An 18,646-nucleotide genomic window follows, 5' to 3' on the forward strand; every position below is an offset into this window, starting at 1 on the left:
CCCTTTAGCAAACCAAAAAGGCTTCAGGCACTTGAAACTAATAGAATATTGACTAAGTTTGGGAAGTGCCATTTGACAGATGAGAAATTTAAAGCTCTGATGACCGACATGCCCGTTTTGTTGTAGCTAGTGATCCACAGTCACAGGATTGGAGCCCAGTTTATTTCTTGGCCTCAGAGCTTGTCTTCTTAACTACTGCTGATTTTTTCCTGATAGTTTGCCTTTCTCCGTTGGCAAGGAGGATGGAACTGGGGACAGGGGAGATGGGAACTCACGCTCAGACCACCATGGACCCTCCTTTCCTCTAAAAGGAATTACTGAGCAGCAAAAAGAAGGTGTTCGGATGGTGAAAAAGGTGATGATGTCTTTAGAAGGTGAAGATGGGCTAGATGAAATTTATTCCTTCAGGTAAGAAGAGAAAACATCGATTGCAACTTTCAATAGTGACTCTTTTGATTGGGGCTCCCTAATTAGCTACTCTTGAATTAGCTGCCATTATTCAATAAATGTTCTGACTTTTATTGAAGAAACAGTGCACCAACCCCCTATACCCTTTTCTGTTTGTGTGGTCAGAACAAGACTTCTGGTTTATTTCCAGGACAGTGTGTTTGAAGTTTGGAAATGTATAGATACCGCAAAAGATTTAACAAGTCAAAATGTAAAAGATGAGATAGTAGATTTTTCCTTTATGCCAAGTTTGGGGCGCAGTTCGTGGGCCCTTTCTTTTTATTCACCTGCAAAATACGTTCCTAGTTCTGAAAAGTGGTTTCAGATCTGAAATGGTATCCTCTTAATCTCTGATTTAAGTTTTAAGAGATGGCATACTTAACTGTAATAGACTTTTTTTCTTTAAAAGACTTTTTAAAAAAAATTTTTGGTCAGAAAATAGTTTGTTCAGATGAAACAAAACAAAACATCCAAAATATAATGAATTTATAATCTATATCTTTTATGTGGGTCTTGTAAAGGCAAAACAATTTTAAAAATGTGAAATCCTTGAAGTACTGTTTAACAGTAAAGTAAACTGCCTTTGCAACCTTTCAGTTAGAGACAATGGGAGAAACTGTGTTAGTCTCCATGTTAGTATTCTTGGTTGGAATTGGACATGGATTTATTCTGAGCAAAGAACCCAAGAAGGTTTGAGGAGCCTGACTTGGGAAAAGTAGCAGTAGAACACTGTATAGTGTGGCTTGTGGAATTTCATGTTCTGCAGGAGAGCACTACTTAATTCCTTTTCATCCATAAACACACAAAATACAGGCATTTTGAGCAAAGTTCTAAATTGAAATAAAAGTTCAGCAATTGAGATATTTTTGAGTAGTTAGGTGATACATACCCCAATTTTTTCTCAGCCATAATTTTGAAATTTTAATATTTTTAGTATATTACAAGAAATACAAACAGTAATCCTGATTTTCTAAATACATACACCCTTGAAAAACTGTAGGTAATGGGAATTTTAGAAATTGAATTGTAGTTTCCATAGGGGTTGGAAAAGGAATCAGTAAGGAATCCTGTAAAGTGACGTTTCTTATCATAATATGTATGATATAATATTATCTATCATAATAATATTCTTACTGTACTGTGCGCAGATACGTGCTTCTAACTTCTTTCTTTCAAATTTGGACATGGCTTGCTCTGATGTCAGACTATAGGTCTTAAACTAAGAAATTCACCATGACGTGATAAATAAAAATTGTAGGCCTAAACAAATTAATGTTTTAAAAGTTTATTTTCCTGTATCATAGCTGGGAGGGAAATTACCATGTATTGTCCTCACAATTTGAAGATACTTTGATTTGATACAACAGCCATTATCCACATGTGGCTACTTAAATTTGAATACATTAAAATTAAATAAAATTAAAAATTTAGTCCCTTGGTCACTCTAGCCACATTTCATGTGCTCAGCAGCCTTTTGGACAGGCATGGTTAGAAATAGAACATTTCTATCATTGCAGAAAGTTTTACTGGACAGCCCTGGGCCAGACTTGTCCTCATCTAGACTTCTGCTTGGGGAGATTCAGGTCTACTGCAGAAATGATCCACTTGTTCTCAGATGTTATGTATTAGATGCTAATTTTTAGAAATTCTCTTGGAGCTGAATTCAAAACTTACAGTGGTTTTACATGTGACTCAAACTAGTAATGTCCTATGGATATGTTAGATCTGTTTCAGACCCCTTCATTCCTCAACAGTCCAAAGCTAAGAAATATCATTAACTTTGTTTATTTGTTTGTTTATTACCATAGACTGGAAGTAGGGTGCCAGGTAGAATATCTACTGTTTGTTATGGATTATTTCTGAAAATTGGAATCTTTTGAAACCTCTTTGTCCATAACTCTGAATAATGTCAGATAATTCTCTACCTTTCTGTAGATTTGTTTTGCATTTGTGCCAAGGGAATTGATCTTGGTCTGGATTATATGCCCCCCCCCTTTTTTTTAAGATTTTATTTATTTATTTGTGAGAAAGAGAGAGCGAGAGAGAGTACAAGCAGGGAGAGTGGCAGGCAGGGGAGAAGCAGGCTCCCCAGTGAGCAAGGAGCTGGACATGGGGCTCAATCCTAGGACCCTGGGATCATAACATGAGCTGAAGGCAGATGCTTAACTGACTGGGCCATCCAGGCATCCCTGGATTATATGCTTTGAATGTGTTTGGTCATTGGTTTCTTTCTTAGTGAATATAGCAAATTCCATGTATTTCCTATAATCTTGTCTATTGTGTTTGATTAGGGACCAGATACAAATAGAATTGATCTTCATTTATGTTTCAAATAAAGTAACCCTCTACATTGTGTTTGTTTCTTCCCAATTCCCCATCCCCATCCAGTAGAAAACTTGGAATTAACCTGCTTTATCTTAAGACTAAATATGGACTAAATTCCTTTATTCCCTGGAGGGTCTTTATTTAACTCTCTCCATTGTGTATATATACATACTTTTATATAAGGTGATTGGAATGAAGTAATAAGTTAGAGAGTTATGAGCAGTGATACTTTGGAATGGGACTCACCCTTTAATATCCTGAAGCCAGGGGTTCTTATATCTAGGTCCATGGTTTTCAGGGAGCTGGTGATCCCTTTAAATTGTGGGCAAACTCTAATAAGTGTGTTTTTATCGTATCTTTAACATGTCCTTGGTCTTGAAAAAGTCGTTAAGAACCAGGGGCTGAGTTGAAAGAGAAGATTGAGTAGGGGAAGATAGAGAAGTTCTTTTTCACCTGTCGGTAATGTAATTCAACTTCTTCCTCCTAAGCCAACTCAGTTGTATTCTGGCTCTCTCCCAACTGGTGGTTGTCATTTTCCTGCCATCCCTTGCTGTTCCTCTCATAATGATCAATGACAACTCGCTTCTTGTTCTGGAAAATTAACTGCATCACCCAGCAAAGTTAATGTTTTAAAATTGTTTTCGTTACATGTGTATTTTTTCGTTGTGTATGTAATACACATTTTATTAAGTGAGAGTTACATATATGTTTATTTTTTATTTAAGTGAGAGTCTGAGACAACTGTGTGTCTTTAAGAAAACTGAGAAGCGTTCGATTCCTTGGCACTGCACACTGACCATTGGCTCCAGTTTGTCTATAAGGATCGTGGCTTATAAATCGGTAGGTGATACTTACACATTTTTAATTTTCAATTTTTAATTTTTAAAATTTTTTTATTTTTAAGTATTCTCTACACCTCTCATGGGGCTCAAATTCACAGCTCCAAGATGAAGAGTTGTACGCTCTACCAGCTGAGCCAGCCAGGCACCCCCCCACACTCATATTTTTTAAAGCAATGCATCAGGCAGGCAAATATGCTTATATAAGGAACTACCAATTCATTTGTGAGTTATTCACTACCATAATTATTGCCTCTCTGTTTTCCCTGTTCATCTCATCTCTCTTTAGCTTTTTTATGTAAAATGCATTTAGGATAGAAAATTTTAAAAATCATCTGTAATCCAGATTGATTCCTTCCTTTCTCTTTTTTTTCTTTTTTGAAAGAAAATGGAATGCATGAAATCATGTCACTGTAGTATCATAGCAGAAATACAGATATACACCAAAGAAGTCCAGAATTTTGAAAACTCAGTCTCACCCAGTTCATTATTAACAATCTGGAAGTAACAGCATCTGCAAACTATCAAAAACTATTGACTTGTGACTGTGAAATTGCCTTTTGTAATCTCTGTATATGTGTACAAAATAGCACACTTTCAAAAATAAGTTGCTTTTGGTGATTATTTGATGAAATATTTGTACGAAAAAGCACACTTTCAAAAATAAGTTGCTATTGGTGATTATTTGATGAAATTGCAGTTTGAGTAGGAGTCTGTGATCTGTGCCTCTATGTGACCTTTCTTGCTTGTTTTCTTTAAATGAACATACAAACTAAATATATACAAACATACATCTAAATGTAGAAAATACACAAAAAAATGTTTATATATTCAAGTATTCTTTTTATATTCAGGGCCTTAATTCTAAAACACATGCTACATCCATGAAAACCTTGGAGGGTGCTTCTTTTTTTCAGCTGCCATCAAGGCCTGGAATAGAATACAGTCTTCTCTCTTTTTTTTTTTTTTTTAAAAAATTTAAAAAATTTTTTAAAATATTTTATTTATTTATTTGTCAGAGAGATAGCAAGCAGAAGCAGGGGGAGCAGCAGGCAGAGGGAGAAACAAATGCCCTGCCGAGCAGGGAGCCCACTACAGGACTTGATCCCAGAACCCTAGGATCACGACCTGAGCTGATGGCAGATTCTTTTTTCTTTTTTTTTAAAGATTTCATTTATTTATTTGACAGAGATCACAAGTAGGCAGAGAGGCAGGCAGAGAGAGAGAGGGGGAAGCAGGCTCCCTGCTGAGCAGAGAGCCTGATGCGGGGCTCCATCCCAGGACCCTGAAATCATGACCTGAGCCGAAGGCAGAGGCTTTAACCTACTGAGCCACCCAGGTGCCCCTGAAGGCAGATTCTTTTTTTTTTTTTTTTTTTTTTTAAGATTTTATTTATTTACTTGACAGAGAGATCACAAGTAGGCAGAGAGGCAGGCAGAGAAAGAGTGGGAATCAGACTCCCCGCTGAGCAGAGAGCCCAATGTGAGGCTCCATCCCAGGACCCTGAGATCATGACTGGAGCCGAAGGCAGAGGCTTAACCCACTGAGCCACCCAGGCACCCCTGAAGGCAGATTCTTAACTTACTGAGCCACCCAGGCGTCCCTCCTCTTCTTTTTTTCCTAGTTTTCTTTCTGGATTTCCTTACTGAGTTCTGGCTCCTGATAGACGGCTCTCCCTTTCCTCTCTGTTGGAAAACTAGTAACAATGTGTGGTCCCATTTTATGAGTCTGAAGGTTTTGTATAGAAAATGCTTATGTGTATATAAATAATTAATATTTATATGTGGATTACCTTGGGGGGAAACATGAAATGCAGAAAGAGTTATGAAATAAATGAAAATTTCCACAGTAAGCCAGAGCAAACAGAATGGTTTAGCTAGAGTAATTGTTACAGATTTTTTCTTATAAAGCAGAGAATATGTGGGGTTTTCATTTTTTCATTAGAATCCTGGCTTTCCTTGTTTTCCCTTTATTTTTCTTTTTGGAATTAAGATTATACAGGAGAGAGTTAAAAAGTCTTGGACCGTCGTGGACGCCAGAACCCTCAAGAAAGAAGATCTACAGAAAGAAACCGTTTATTGCTTAAATGATGACAATGAAACAGAGGTCCCAAAGGAAGACACTATTCAAGGTGCGCCTATGAGAGAGCTGCTTCAGGGCGGTGGGAGGCCGACTTGGGTTTGTGCTGGTAGTGTTGGTGGATGTTTTTCTCAGTTCTAGAGACATGACCATGGGAGGGACCATGAGGCACTAGGTCCTGAATTGAGCTCATCTGTTGGGTCCGAGGCAGGATGGTTCCCAGGATGCACTTAGGTACTCCCTCTGGGATCAACATGTCCTCCAGTGACAAGACTTAATACTTGGTTTTATTTTAAAGTTTGAAACATACTAGCTAAGAGAATACTTCTATTAATGTGGCCAAAGCCAGTTTCTTTGTTTACTTCCGTGGTGATTATTTTTCTGAGTGCCAGTTTCAGGTCTTGCAGATCTTGGTTGCTCTGCTCCCTTCAGGTAGTTTAGGGGATCAGAAACGTTTGTGTCCATTATATGGCTTTATGTTCACGAGGTTGTTTACAGTTGTGCTTCACATATGATACATTCAATCTGTGTAGTATGTCTGGAGGGCACCTCTCTCCAGAGGGCTTACAAGTTAGCTGAGAGTGTCTGAATTTTCAAGAGCTAAAATTACAAGATACCAAGATGGTTAAGATAGAAGCCAGTCTTTAGATAAATTCATTGCCAGGCTTTGTGTTAATTTGCAAGCCTTGAAGAAAAGCCTTTCGTCTGTGGCACTAACTCTCAGTGTTTGTGTGTAGTGTGGAGGAGAGTGGTTGTGATTCCTTTCTTTTTCCTGATCGATTATGAGTAGAAAATGTAATTAGTATCCTGCAATCCCTACTAATTCTTTAATTCAGTTCCATATTATAGTGTGGTTACAAAACGTGAATTTTGGAGTCAGACCTGGGTTAGAATCACGCCTCCATCAGTTACTAATTGTATGATCCTTCTATAATGACTGAAAGAAAGAAGAGGATGTTTAAAGGCATAAGACCAGGAAAGTAGAGGGCTTCTCAGGGACAGCAGGTAGTTGGGCTGGTGTGTCCGCCTACACAGTTTAGTACTTGAAGTGATATCCCATAGACCAGCCTCATGAAACAGGCATCACATTCTTGTTTCCGTTTTACAGATGAGAGAATTGAGGCTGAAAGACACTCATTCACGTATTCAAAGTCCTGCAGCTAGCAACTGGCAGAACTCGAACCCAGGACTGCCCTACTTCAGAGTCTGTGTTTCTGCAGACTGTTCTGAATTAGGAAGGGCTTTGAATGACAGGCTGAAGAGTTGATGCTTAATCGTGAAAGCAACCTGGAGCTGTTTCTAGTTTGGAGGAGCAGAGTGTCATTGAGACTGTGTATTAGGAGGATTAATATGATGGAGATAAGGTGCCAGTTCTTTTGGTTGCAAGCAAAAAAGCCAAAAACCAAAAAACAAAACCAACCCAGCTCTGTTTATTTTAGGCAAAAAGGACATTTATTCACTTCTTGCTGGAGCAATGGAGAGGGAAGAAGTAAATATTGAGTTCAGAGGGCACCGAGGCAGCTTTTGTCTTGTCCCTTGGTGCAGCTACCCACATACTTCCTTTGCCGGTCCTCCGCTCTCTGCCCCCTGTTGGCAGACACAGGCCCAGCAGACCTATGTGTGCAAAGGAATACGGTTTTATGTTGCAGTCTATTCTGTGCTTTTTGCCATGTACAAAATTTAGGTACTGATTTTTTTCCTTTCAGTAGATGAACCAGAAAACACAAGGCAGTTTTAATTAGAATTTTCAAGTTAAAAAATTCAAGTAAGATGACTCGTGACTGGCAAGAGTTAGGAAAAACATTTGGTTTAGTTACCACTATTAGTCATGTGCCATACATTTCCCTGATAATTTTTTTTTTAAGGTTTATTTATCTATTTGAAAGAGAGAGCGAGAGAGAGCACAAGCAGGGGGAGCTGGAGGCATGAGAAGCAGGCTCCCTGCCGGGCAGGCTCCCTGCCGGGCAGGCTCCCTGCTGGGCTGGGTCCCTGCTGGGCAGGGAGCCTGATGCAGGACTTGATCCCAGGACTCTGGGATCATGACCTGAGCCAAAGGTAGACGCTTAACCAACTGAGCTACCCAGGCACCCCTCCCTGATAATTTTTTGTTGGCGTTTTTGTTTTCATCACCAGCTTTTTAAAAAGACATATATGAAAATACAAATGTGTTGTTGTTTTTTTTTAATTAAATGCGTGGCATCAGCGGATTAACAGGAACAGATAAACTGGATCACAGATTCTGCCCCAAACAAAGAAGTTTCTTTGTTTCTTGGAATAAAGGTGCACGTGCTTTTCCTTTCTATTTACCCATTTATCCATATAAGTTTCTTTGTTTCTTGAAATACAGGTGCACGTGCTTTTCCTTTCCATTTACCCAAGGCCAGAATCCTTGAGATTTGATACTTGTTCTCCCCACCAAATACAGAAGACTGTATATTGAAAGGGCACAACTTTCCATAGAACAGAGGCCTTGGAACAGGACTGGAGTTATTTTAAGAAACTAAGAGCCTGTATTTATATGAATTTGTATGAATAACCAAGTAATTATAAAGGAAAAAACGTAATATAATCCCAGAAATGAAGTAAATTTAAATGCAGAGAAATAGCCAACTTATCAATTGAATGTTCCTAAATAGAAGAGTTTTGGCTTCTCCCATTAGGCCTTTGTATGTCTTCAGCATGCATTTTGGAGAACATTTTATTCTGAAAATTTCCTTTGGGCATTTTTCTCTGCGGGTCTCCAGGTTTCTGAATAAATGTGTTCTTGTTATTATGTTTACAAATCACACTTGTACTTCAGTCAACCATAGTTTATCTTTGGAGGATAACTGATACATTACATTTGCTACATTCTTTCTTCTAGGCTGGATAATCATTAAGGTAACTAGATTGCAGAAGATGCTACTTAAAAAATGTAATTAGATTTTAATCACCTCTATACTGTGTATGTTGTTTCTGTATCTGCCACTACTTTTTCCCCACTGATCACAAGGGGCAGTAATTTGATTCCAGGGAACAGTATATGGAGGCTTGATCTGGAGTATGCAATTATTGTTAATGTATGCGTAGGGCTAATTTCAACTCGTAGAAAATGAGGCCCCATATGCTTAACAGATGCTCTCCTCTTGTTCTCCAGGGTTCCGCTATGGAAGTGATATCGTTCCTTTCTCTAAAGTGGATGAGGAACACATGAAGTATAAATCGGAGGGGAAGTGCTTCTCTGTTTTGGGATTTTGTAGATCTTCTCAGGTATGGCACTTACTCTTACTCGTTGTCAACAAAAGAAATGAACTTTTCTCAGTGTTATTTGAGAGGGTTTGCTTTCAGTTGGTCCTTTTATTTATGATGTGTATTTATTTCACTTTTAGATTTGTTTGAGTGTAGTTTGGGGATTAGTGTCAACTATCTTCAGTTTTTGAATAGAGAAACCAAGATACAGAAAAGTCGAGCAGTCTTAGCATGAATCAGAATATATTCCATTGAGAGTCTTCTTAGTCAGTCTTGGCTTACAGTAGCCTTAAAGAAACGTCATTCATTTCTCTGCTACTGTGCTGCTTTCTCTAAACTGTTGTGTGTAATAGAGTGTCTTAGAGGAATGAAGGTCTGCTTGGGTTTTGAATGATCCCAGGCCTCTTAGAATGTCACTGGTTTATTCTGGGCACCCTTCTCTACCCCCAACAAAGAGGTCTAGGATCTGAAGCCTGTCCTTAAGTCATACATTCTTTAGACACAGATGCAGAGATACACACAACACACAGCGGGAAATGCGGTAACTCACTGAGGGCTCTGGGCTATCATATACTACTCTAGAAAGGGCTATTAAAGATTCCTGGAGATCTTAGATTAAATGTTCTTAAGGTAGGCAGCCAGAGAAAATGAATAAGCATGTCTTGTAGCGTATGTTTTCTAAGGCTCTACAGGGATAAAGCAATGTTTGTTGGTTCTAAAGAAATTCAAGTGAGAATTGTAATGAAAATAAATATTACCCAGCATACTGGATTTGAGCTTCTTTGTGTTGCTCTGGGATATAGTCCCTGTATGCTTTGGTGTTAGAATAATTCCACGAGGGTGCGGAAATGTTTTCCATGATATGCCCGAACCAATGGATATGTTTTTAAACTTCTTAAGCTGCAAATCGGGAGTACTTACTGAAAGTTGATATGATTTTAATGGCGAAAATACTTTTTGGAAGTTGAGAGTTTCTAACAATTCTCTAACAAATTACACTAAATACATATTTCTTAAAAACGAAAGTATTCACCTTGGAAGTTCTACAGACTTAAAACTTAGGTTGTTAATGGCAGTGCCTCTAGGTCTTTCCAGTGAAGCAGAACTTTTGTTCAGGCCTGTGTGTAAAAACTGGCCTTGTTGGGAAGTGGGTCTGCCTAATTCCAGTTAGCTAGAAAAGACCTATCCAAAACAACTGATCTGAAAGTCATGACCCGAGTAACTGTGCTCAGTGTCTTGGCTTCAGAGGTGGGAGGGCAGAACAACACTTGAGGGGCGTTGCCCTGTGCAGCACATGGCATGTTCTTGCAGCTAAGCTCCAGGGTCAGGATTACCCAGAGCAGAGAGAAGTTGGTCTTGGTCAGTAGATGCAGGGGGTTGGTTATGATGCTGGGAACTCTTCAGTCTTCATTTCTAAACAGGTATCAGTGGTGCTGCTTTGACTCCTCTGATACCCTGCCAGAGAAGTAACTGAACTAAAAGGGGGACAGGAGGACATGCAGTACTTATTTTTGGTTTCTCTATAGTCTCCCCTCCTCCAGTATGGCCCCTGCCCCTCTAAGTAGTTCTTCACTCTGGTCTCTTTGCAGTTTAGCAGTGCCTCGTCTTTGCTCTTGGGATGAAGTCCAAATTGCTTAACTTTGCTCACAGATACTTCACGATATGATCTTTGCTACTCTAATTTTTCACCTCTCCCCTCATGCTAGGGTACTGCACCTGCTCTATTTTCTTATGTCATTCCAGACTCGATTCACACTAGTGTCTCTGCCCAGCACACTTGTGCTAGACTTTTTTGTTAGTTCCTGTGCATCCTTGAAGTCTTCACCTGGGTGTCACCGTTTGCAGAAGCCTGCTCTCACCCTTCCTGACCAAGCTGGGTGCCCTATTTGTGTGCTCTCAGGGCCCCGAGCTAGAATGCTGCACTCTTGTGCCTTTGCAGTGCGGGTCCCTAAACCTGCAGGGCAGTTGGTTTCATATTTGTCCAAGCTCCTCAGGACCAGACTCTGTCCTGTTCATTATTATATACAGTGCTCTCAGAACAATGTGTGGCATGTCCTTGGAATTCAGAGATGTATTGTGTTTAATTGAATTGAACCTCAAATAAAAAGTTGTTTCTAGTCCCCATGAGTTTTTTTTACATTTTGAAGAGAATTTCTTAGTAACTGTGGCACAATAACTAAGAGGATAAGAGAATTTCTTAGTAACTGTGACATAATGGCTATAGGTGTTACTTATTATGGCTCAAAACCAACTGTTTTCCTCACTTAACTCTTGTAGGTCCACAGGAGATATTTTATGGGAAATCAAGTCCTAAAGGTCTTTGCAGAAAATGATGATGAGGTGAGTTGACAGTGGGCCTTTGAGGTAGTGCCACAGAATTGAATGTCATTTTAAGTGAGTTGTTTGGGGCTTTTATGGTTTAAAATGATGTTAATTCCTGCAACAACAGTGGGAAAGTTCACTGAGCTTAACTCTGAAAATGGAGAAATGATAAATGAATTTGTCATAGCGTGAGCACAAGGCCTGAGGACATAGTCCTGCCGCTGGAGACCAGGTACGTATTAAAAAGAACATTTGAACAAATGCATTTACATGTGAGAATCTCCTGGTCAGATGTTGAGGAGGCTTGGGGTCAGGGTGACATTTTCATTGTCATTAAGTACTGAACATTTAATGCTTAGCTTTAGCATCCTGGAGATGAGTGTTAGTGATTCACTGGGCCACTTCCCTCATTAAGAAATTCGTCTTTGTCCTCTTCCTTCTCTCTCTTTGTACTTTTTTCCCACCTCCCCAGGAGATTCTGTTTTCAGGCTGGTTTTTGCCTGGCTAACAACCCATGACCATTGCATCCTACCTGGTCATATCTGCCCTCTCTGTAAATGTTTCCTGTTCAGCCTCCAAGCTGGAACTTGTCCTATCGAGATACTGATCTTAACTGGGATATGGCAGTCTCATGTCTGCTTGAGACCGCCTAAGCAGGGATCCAAGTTCCGGAAATATTTGCATTTGAAGTTAGTAAACTGGATGTCAAAGGCTTGTTGGGGTGCGGGGAGGGTGGTGGTAGAAGTGATCTAGTCCTCTTGGTCTCCTTTTCCGCTTTTTCTCCTCACTTCTGAGGGGTACCTGGCTGCTGATCTAATGAGTGGCGGTGCCATTTTACTGGAATAGTTAACTTAGGAGAATTGCTTTGTTTCCTGTCAATACTGAATGGATTTGTCAGAGCATAGTAAGCATATGTGAATCTTAGTTTACATGAGAATCCTTGTTCATGGATTTTTTCCCAAGTCAAATCCTCTTGGGAATTACACATTTGTAGTATATGTTGTCATCATAGCTTGACAGCATTTTAAATTGAATTTTAACTCCAGCTTACCATTCCTGCACATAGAAAACTCTGATCACTTCATGTGATTGCCAGTATGTCATAAAGACTCTTGTCAGCACCTTTGTGTTAGGACCTATGTGATTATCTAAACTGGCTAGTTAAGGGCAGCCTGTGGCATGCATCTTTCCAGCCCAACCTCATACAGACCCTATAGATCATTGGGTTACTTTGAGGTCACTCAAGGAAAAAAAAAAATTCATCTGCTAATGGCAAAGGGTTACTCTTTGGTATCATTCTTGATGTCCTAGTCAAAGGACAGTACTAATGGTGGGAGCTGCTGAGATAGGCAGGGGGATAGGGAAGTTATGTCAGGTGATGACTTCCAAGAAAACTTTGTAGGCCAGTAAGGAAGTAGTAGGGATATGGGACATCAGACATAATAGCCCCCTTCTTACATTAGAGGATTATCATGTGGAATAGAAATTTAACTAGTTTTCCTTCCAACAGGTGGTAGTTTTATTCAAAATAAAGAGTTATTTTTATCAAAAGGGTTACTACCTCCAGGTCAATTGGTTTCTTGTGAGACAGTCAGGTCTCTGTTCCTGAATATTTCTCAGCACGGTCTTTATTTGTGCCAGTCAGATTTGGGGGAGGGAATTTCATCATCACGTGGGTGGTTAAGCTAGATAAATATTGTTTTTCAGCTCAAATATTCCATGACTCTCAATAATTCCTTTTAAAAATATGTTTTCTCTGGTCATTAGCATGCAATTTTTTTGTATAGGAAATCTATACTTGCACATAATTTGTACTATGTGTGGAGGAGGAGAAAAGGAAGAAAAGGAAATGGAGCTGTAGTTGAGTTTCCCACAGAGGTAGCATTGTGTTTATAGTGTCACAATCATCCCTGACCCCTTCCTTCCTTCCTTTAATATCCCAGTTGGTTCTATCAAAGACACCCAGATAGAAATTTGCAAACAAATTGGAAGTAATCTTGTCCTCAGACTCCCATTGTGTGTGCTTGTCTGGTCTCTAATGGGACTTGCTAGACTGTACACATTCTGTATTTGGTACGGATCTCACTTCTGCTAGTAAAGAATGTATGAGCTCAGTGAAATCAGGGACTTATCTTTGTTTTCTTACAGGGTCTAAGACTGTGTAGCAAAGAGTAGGCACTAAGTAAATATTCCACGAATTGAACTAAAAAGGTAATGAATCTGCCACAAAACCTATAGAGGATTTTGATGACAGGGTATTGAGGTCATAGGTTTTTGGTGGTGGAAATGAAAATGTACATAGCTAACTTGGGTAAAGAGTAACTATAATACTGAGAAAAGTTCAGACAGTGTTTGGGGAGTTATGGAAATGGAGAGACTAAAGCAAATCTAAAATGGCGAGGGTATCAATTTACTGGGCCTTGAGAATAGGTTAGAAGCTCAAGAGACAGAGATATGGAGAGGGCATTCTAGCTAGGAGGAAATTTTAAGAGTAGAAAGCTACAGAGGAGGGAGAGTATAAGACTTGTTTAGGAATAATGGTCAGCTAACTGAGGCTAGGATAGTAGAACCACTGGAGATTTCTTTTTTTTTTTTTTTTTTAGTTTTTTTTTTTTTTTAATTTTATTTTTTATAAACATATATTTTTTTCCCCAGGGGTACAGGTCTGTGAATCGCCAGGTTTACACACTTCATAGCACTCACCATAGCACATACCCTCCCCAATGTCCATAACCCCACCCCTCCTCTCCCAACCCCCCTCCCCCCAGCAACCCTCAGTTTGTTTTGTGAGATTAAGAGTCACTTATGGTTTATCTCCCTCCCAATCCCATCTTGCTTCATTTACTCTTCTCCTACCCCCTTAACCCCCATGTTGCATCTTCTCTCCCTCATATCAGGGAGATCATATGATAGTTGTCTTTCTCCGATTGACTTATTTCGCTAAGCATGATACCCTCTAGTTCCATCCACGTCGTCACAAATGGCAAGATTTCATTTCTTTTGATGGCTGCATAGTATTCCATTGTGTATATATACCACATCTTCTTTATCCATTCGTCTGTTGATGGACATCTAGGTTCTTTCCATAGTTTGGCTATTGTAGACATTGCTGCTATAAACGTTCGGGTGTACATGCCCCTTCGGATCACTACGTTTGTATCTTTAGGGTAAATACCCAGCAGTGCAATTGCTGGGTCATAGGGTAGTTCTATTTTCAACATTTTGAGGAACCTCCATGCTGTTTTCCAGAGTGGTTGCACCAGCTTGCATTCCCACCAACAGTGTAGGAGGGTTCCCCTTTCTCCGCATCCTCGCCAGCATCTGTCATTTCCTGACTTGTTAATTTTAGCCATTCTGACTGGTGTGAGGTGGTATCTCATTGTGGTTTTGATTTGTATTTCCCTGATGCCGAGTGATATGGAGCACTTTTTCATGTGTCTGTTGGCCATCTGGATGTCTTCTTTGCAGAAATGTCTGTTCATGTCTTCTGCCCATTTCTTGATTGGATTATTTGTTCTTTGGGTGTTGAGTTTGCTAAGTTCTTTATAGATTCTGGACACTAGCCCTTTATCTGATATGTCGTTTATTTTTTTATTTTTATTTTTATTTTTATTTATTTATTTATTTATTTGAAAGACAGAGTTTGCATGTGTACTTGGGCAGGGGGTGGAAGAGGGACAAGCAGACTCCATGCTGAGCAAGATCCCAATTGAGCAAGATTCCAGCTCAGAGCTGAATCTCATGATCATGACCTGAGCCCAAATCAAAAGTCAGATGCTTAACCAACTGAGACAGCCAGGCACCCCGAACCATTGGAGTTTCTTATGGAAGGGAATGACGTGATCAGCTCTGTGAGCTGGAGAGGCATTGATGCAAGAAATAGATTAGAGAGATAGATAGAGGTAGAATTAGTAAAATTTGGTAAACACTTGAAGGGGAAGGATGAGTCAGGTGGCATTACTGAAGACTTTGGGCTGCTCATTTGGTTGTATGGGAGGTAGAGTTCTTGAGGTAGGGAGTACTGGAGGAGAATGGGGGAAAGATAGTAGTTTAGTTTTGGTCATGAACATTTTCAATACCTGTGATATACTACCAGCTGGTGGGCAGTGTAAATCTGGATCTTAGAGTTTTAAAGATGAATATACAGATTTTTGATTCATCAACTCATGGGACTGAATAAAATAATTCCCAAGTAGAGTTTCAGAGTGAGAGAAAGTGAGAAAGGCCAAGAACAGAATTTCAAGATTAGTGGAAGAAGAGAAGAGTTAGGGGAGGAATGATCCACAAAGTAGAATAATCACAGAATTGTTTCCGAAGCCAGCGAGAAAGTGCAGAGAAAGGGGCATGGTCAGATGCTGCTGAAAGGTCAAATGAATAGAATGGGAACCAAGGACTGGCAGTTAGGAGGTCATAGCTGACTTCAGAGAGTAATTTCAGTAAATAAAATGAGGGCAAGAGCTGGATTAGATTGAAGAATAATTATGTTCTAAGCTGTGAAAACACCAAGACCAACACCATTTGGTGAAAATACCAAATTTCATGAAATTTAGAGGTAAATGGAAAGATATAGATAGTAATTTATGGAGAGAGGGGGCCAAAGAAAGATTGTGTTTAGAAAGGCTGAGACTGGATGGAGTTTATTGGGAGGATGAGGGTATGAATTGAGAGACGAAAGATTGAAGTGATGACAGAGAGGAGCCACATAATGAAGTAAAGTTCCAGAAGAGCTTACAGTTAGTGTGATCAAATGCAGGTGTGTACAGTGTGGCCTTGAAGTAGACAGAGGGGCGCTTAAGAAATCTGAAACAGGAATAAGGTGGATAACAATTTTTTTTTTAGGCTCAGTATAGTTATTTTTCTTTACTGTATAATCATGTAGATATCATAGTGTAGTTCAATTAAGAAAAGCTATTCTGTTATATACATCTGAATTTATCTGACCAAAATATGCGGGAAAGCATTAATCAATACATGATCAATATATATTGAAGAGACTCAAAAATCAATGTGAACCAGGCATGAATGGCTTTTTAGGACCACTGTTCTAAATATTTTCATTCTGGAGACAGCCAGGAAATGAGTTAGCAGAACCTCTTTAACGTCTGGCATGAAAAGGATCCAGAAAAAAGAAGTTAATGTTTTTCTATTTTATTACCAGTTTCATATTACAATACTAGTAACTCCATCTGAGGCTTTGGAAACACTAAAAGTACTCAGTATTTTCCTGTTCGGTCTATATATTTAATCTAGCTAACAACAGTAAGGTCCAAGAGTAATTTTTATAAGCACAAAACTTGCTCAGAACTCAAATTCTTTATGAAAATGTTAACAGCACTAGAGCTCAGGAGTTTGCTATACTGATAATCTCTAACTGCCAACGAACACTTTCATTTTCAGTAGCATTGATAATAAGGCTATAATATAGGTTGTAAGCATAGTAGAAATGACGTATAATTTAACGTACAATTTAAAGACAAAAGGACTTTCTTTTTCTTAGATAACAATCTTGTAAGTACAGGTGACCCTGGAACAGTGGACGAGGATAGAGAGTGAGGGGGTCTGACACCCCAAGCAGTCAGAAATCCAGTGTAACTTTTGACTCTCCCAAAACTTAACTACCAATAGCCTACTCCTGACCAGAAGCCTAACCAATAACAGCACTTAATATGTATTTTATATGTTGAGTGTATTATATACTATATTACAGTAAAGTAAGCTAGAGAAAAAAATGTTAGTAGGAAACTCATAAGGAAGAGAAAATACATTTATAGTACTGTGAAAATCTGTGTGCCAGCGGACCTGTGCATTTCATACCCGTGTGTTCAAGGGTCAGCTGTATTTAGGTGTGTTGGGGAAGTTCACACACATTGGCTCTGTGTTCATGCAGCGGCTTTCTTATCAGGCAGCAGCAGTGGCACTTTCCTCCCTGATTCATGCTTTGGATGAATTGGACATGGTGGCCGTAGTTCGATATGCCTATGACAGAAGAGCTAATCCTCAAGTTGGCATGGCGTTTCCTTATATCAAGGACACCTATGAGGTAAAACCCATAATTCTTTCATTTTAATTTTTTTCCATCAGTTTCTTTATTCCAAACAGTGCTTCTCAGCTCGTAATGTGCCTGGGAATGACTTGGGGTTCAGATTCTGTAGGTCTGGAGTGCTGCCCGAAATTGTGCATTTCTCACAAATTCTCAAATAAGGCTGGCGCAGATGGTCTGTGAACCACACTTCCAGTTGTAATGAAAGAGCGTAAATGTAAGGAGCTTATTATTAAACCAAATCAGTGAAGGCGACCTGTAACATTCTGCTTGTCCAGTCCAGTGACCTCTCAGTTCTCACCCTTCTTGACTTCGCAGAACCTGATGGGGATAGAGAGCGTCCTTACTTTTACAAATGAAGAGTATGGATGAAGGTCAAGGGTATGATTTTTTTGTGGTCCTTGAAAAATTCAGTTTATTTGGTGTTCTCCTGTTGAAAATACAGGTCTAGATTCTTGACCGTCTCCTGTTTCTCAGGGAACTTTCTGTGGTAGAACTGGAAAAGAGAAGGCAAATACCTTGACTTCCCAATCAGCCTTCTAGTCACTGTGACTTTTCTATTTGTTGTATTGGTCACACATTTTGCAGGTGTTCTGGATAATCTTTCTGTTAAGTATTTTTTTATGTTTAATATTCTTGTACCGTTCACAGTTGTATGCAGTGAAAACAGAAAGAGCAAAGCAGTACCAGACTGGACTTGTCTGATTTTTGAAAATACTTTTGTTGCACCACTTGCATGGCTTTTGGGACCAGCTTTATATTTTTTCCATTAATTTGGTTTCTGCTTTTACCTCCTCTCTTTCTCCTTAGTGTTTAATATATGTGCAGCTGCCTTTTATGGAAGACTTGCGACAATACATGTTTTCATCTTTGAAAAATAATAAGAAATACATTCCTACAGGTGAGTTTATTTTCATTTTGCTCGTTAATTGGCTCTGAAGGCAGACTGTCCTTGGGAAATCACCTGCCTGCAGTCACTGATTGGGGCCAGGGGCCTCCACAGGGTGGAATTTCTTGGACTCCAGCCGTGCTCGTGCTCATACACAGTGGTGATGAAGGGGATGCATCATGTTTTTTCGTAGTGGGGATGGGTTTGCCCTGAACTCTCCAGACACTGTCTGGTGTCCCGCTCTGACTCAGAGCTTGTAGCTAGGGAGCAGCTTGTTGGAAGTGGATGTGCATTCTCTAGTGCTGAACCAGTTTGCCCTCTGCTGAAGTGAGCTGATGTGCAGTGTCAAAGCTGTGACTGTAGTGTCCTACATTAAATATGATGTAACTAACTGAACCAAAAAGTTAAGTTCTGGAAGTTACCTTTTCTCTTTGTTCTTTCTTTGCAGTTTATACTAACCCTCCAGGCTGCTTTGTT

General features: G+C 39.5%; 1 protein-coding gene across 1 annotated transcript in view; it reads left to right on the forward strand.

Annotated features, from left to right (window-relative positions):
• XRCC5 (X-ray repair cross complementing 5) overlaps positions 1 to 18,646 on the forward strand; it is an 88,954-nt gene that overhangs the window by 12,925 nt on the left and 57,383 nt on the right. The window contains exons 6-12 of the mRNA XM_032847459.1: positions 217 to 408; positions 3,498 to 3,612; positions 5,604 to 5,742; positions 8,827 to 8,939; positions 11,196 to 11,258; positions 17,143 to 17,280; positions 18,091 to 18,181. Of these exons, the coding sequence (XP_032703350.1) occupies positions 217 to 408; positions 3,498 to 3,612; positions 5,604 to 5,742; positions 8,827 to 8,939; positions 11,196 to 11,258; positions 17,143 to 17,280; positions 18,091 to 18,181 (851 nt within the window). The remainder of the gene's footprint in view (positions 1 to 216; positions 409 to 3,497; positions 3,613 to 5,603; positions 5,743 to 8,826; positions 8,940 to 11,195; positions 11,259 to 17,142; positions 17,281 to 18,090; positions 18,182 to 18,646) is intronic.

This window comes from Lontra canadensis, unplaced genomic scaffold (assembly GCF_010015895.1).
Source record: "Lontra canadensis isolate GAN:19392208 unplaced genomic scaffold, GSC_riverotter_1.0 scaffold188, whole genome shotgun sequence".
Classification (NCBI taxonomy): Eukaryota; Metazoa; Chordata; class Mammalia; order Carnivora; family Mustelidae; genus Lontra; species Lontra canadensis.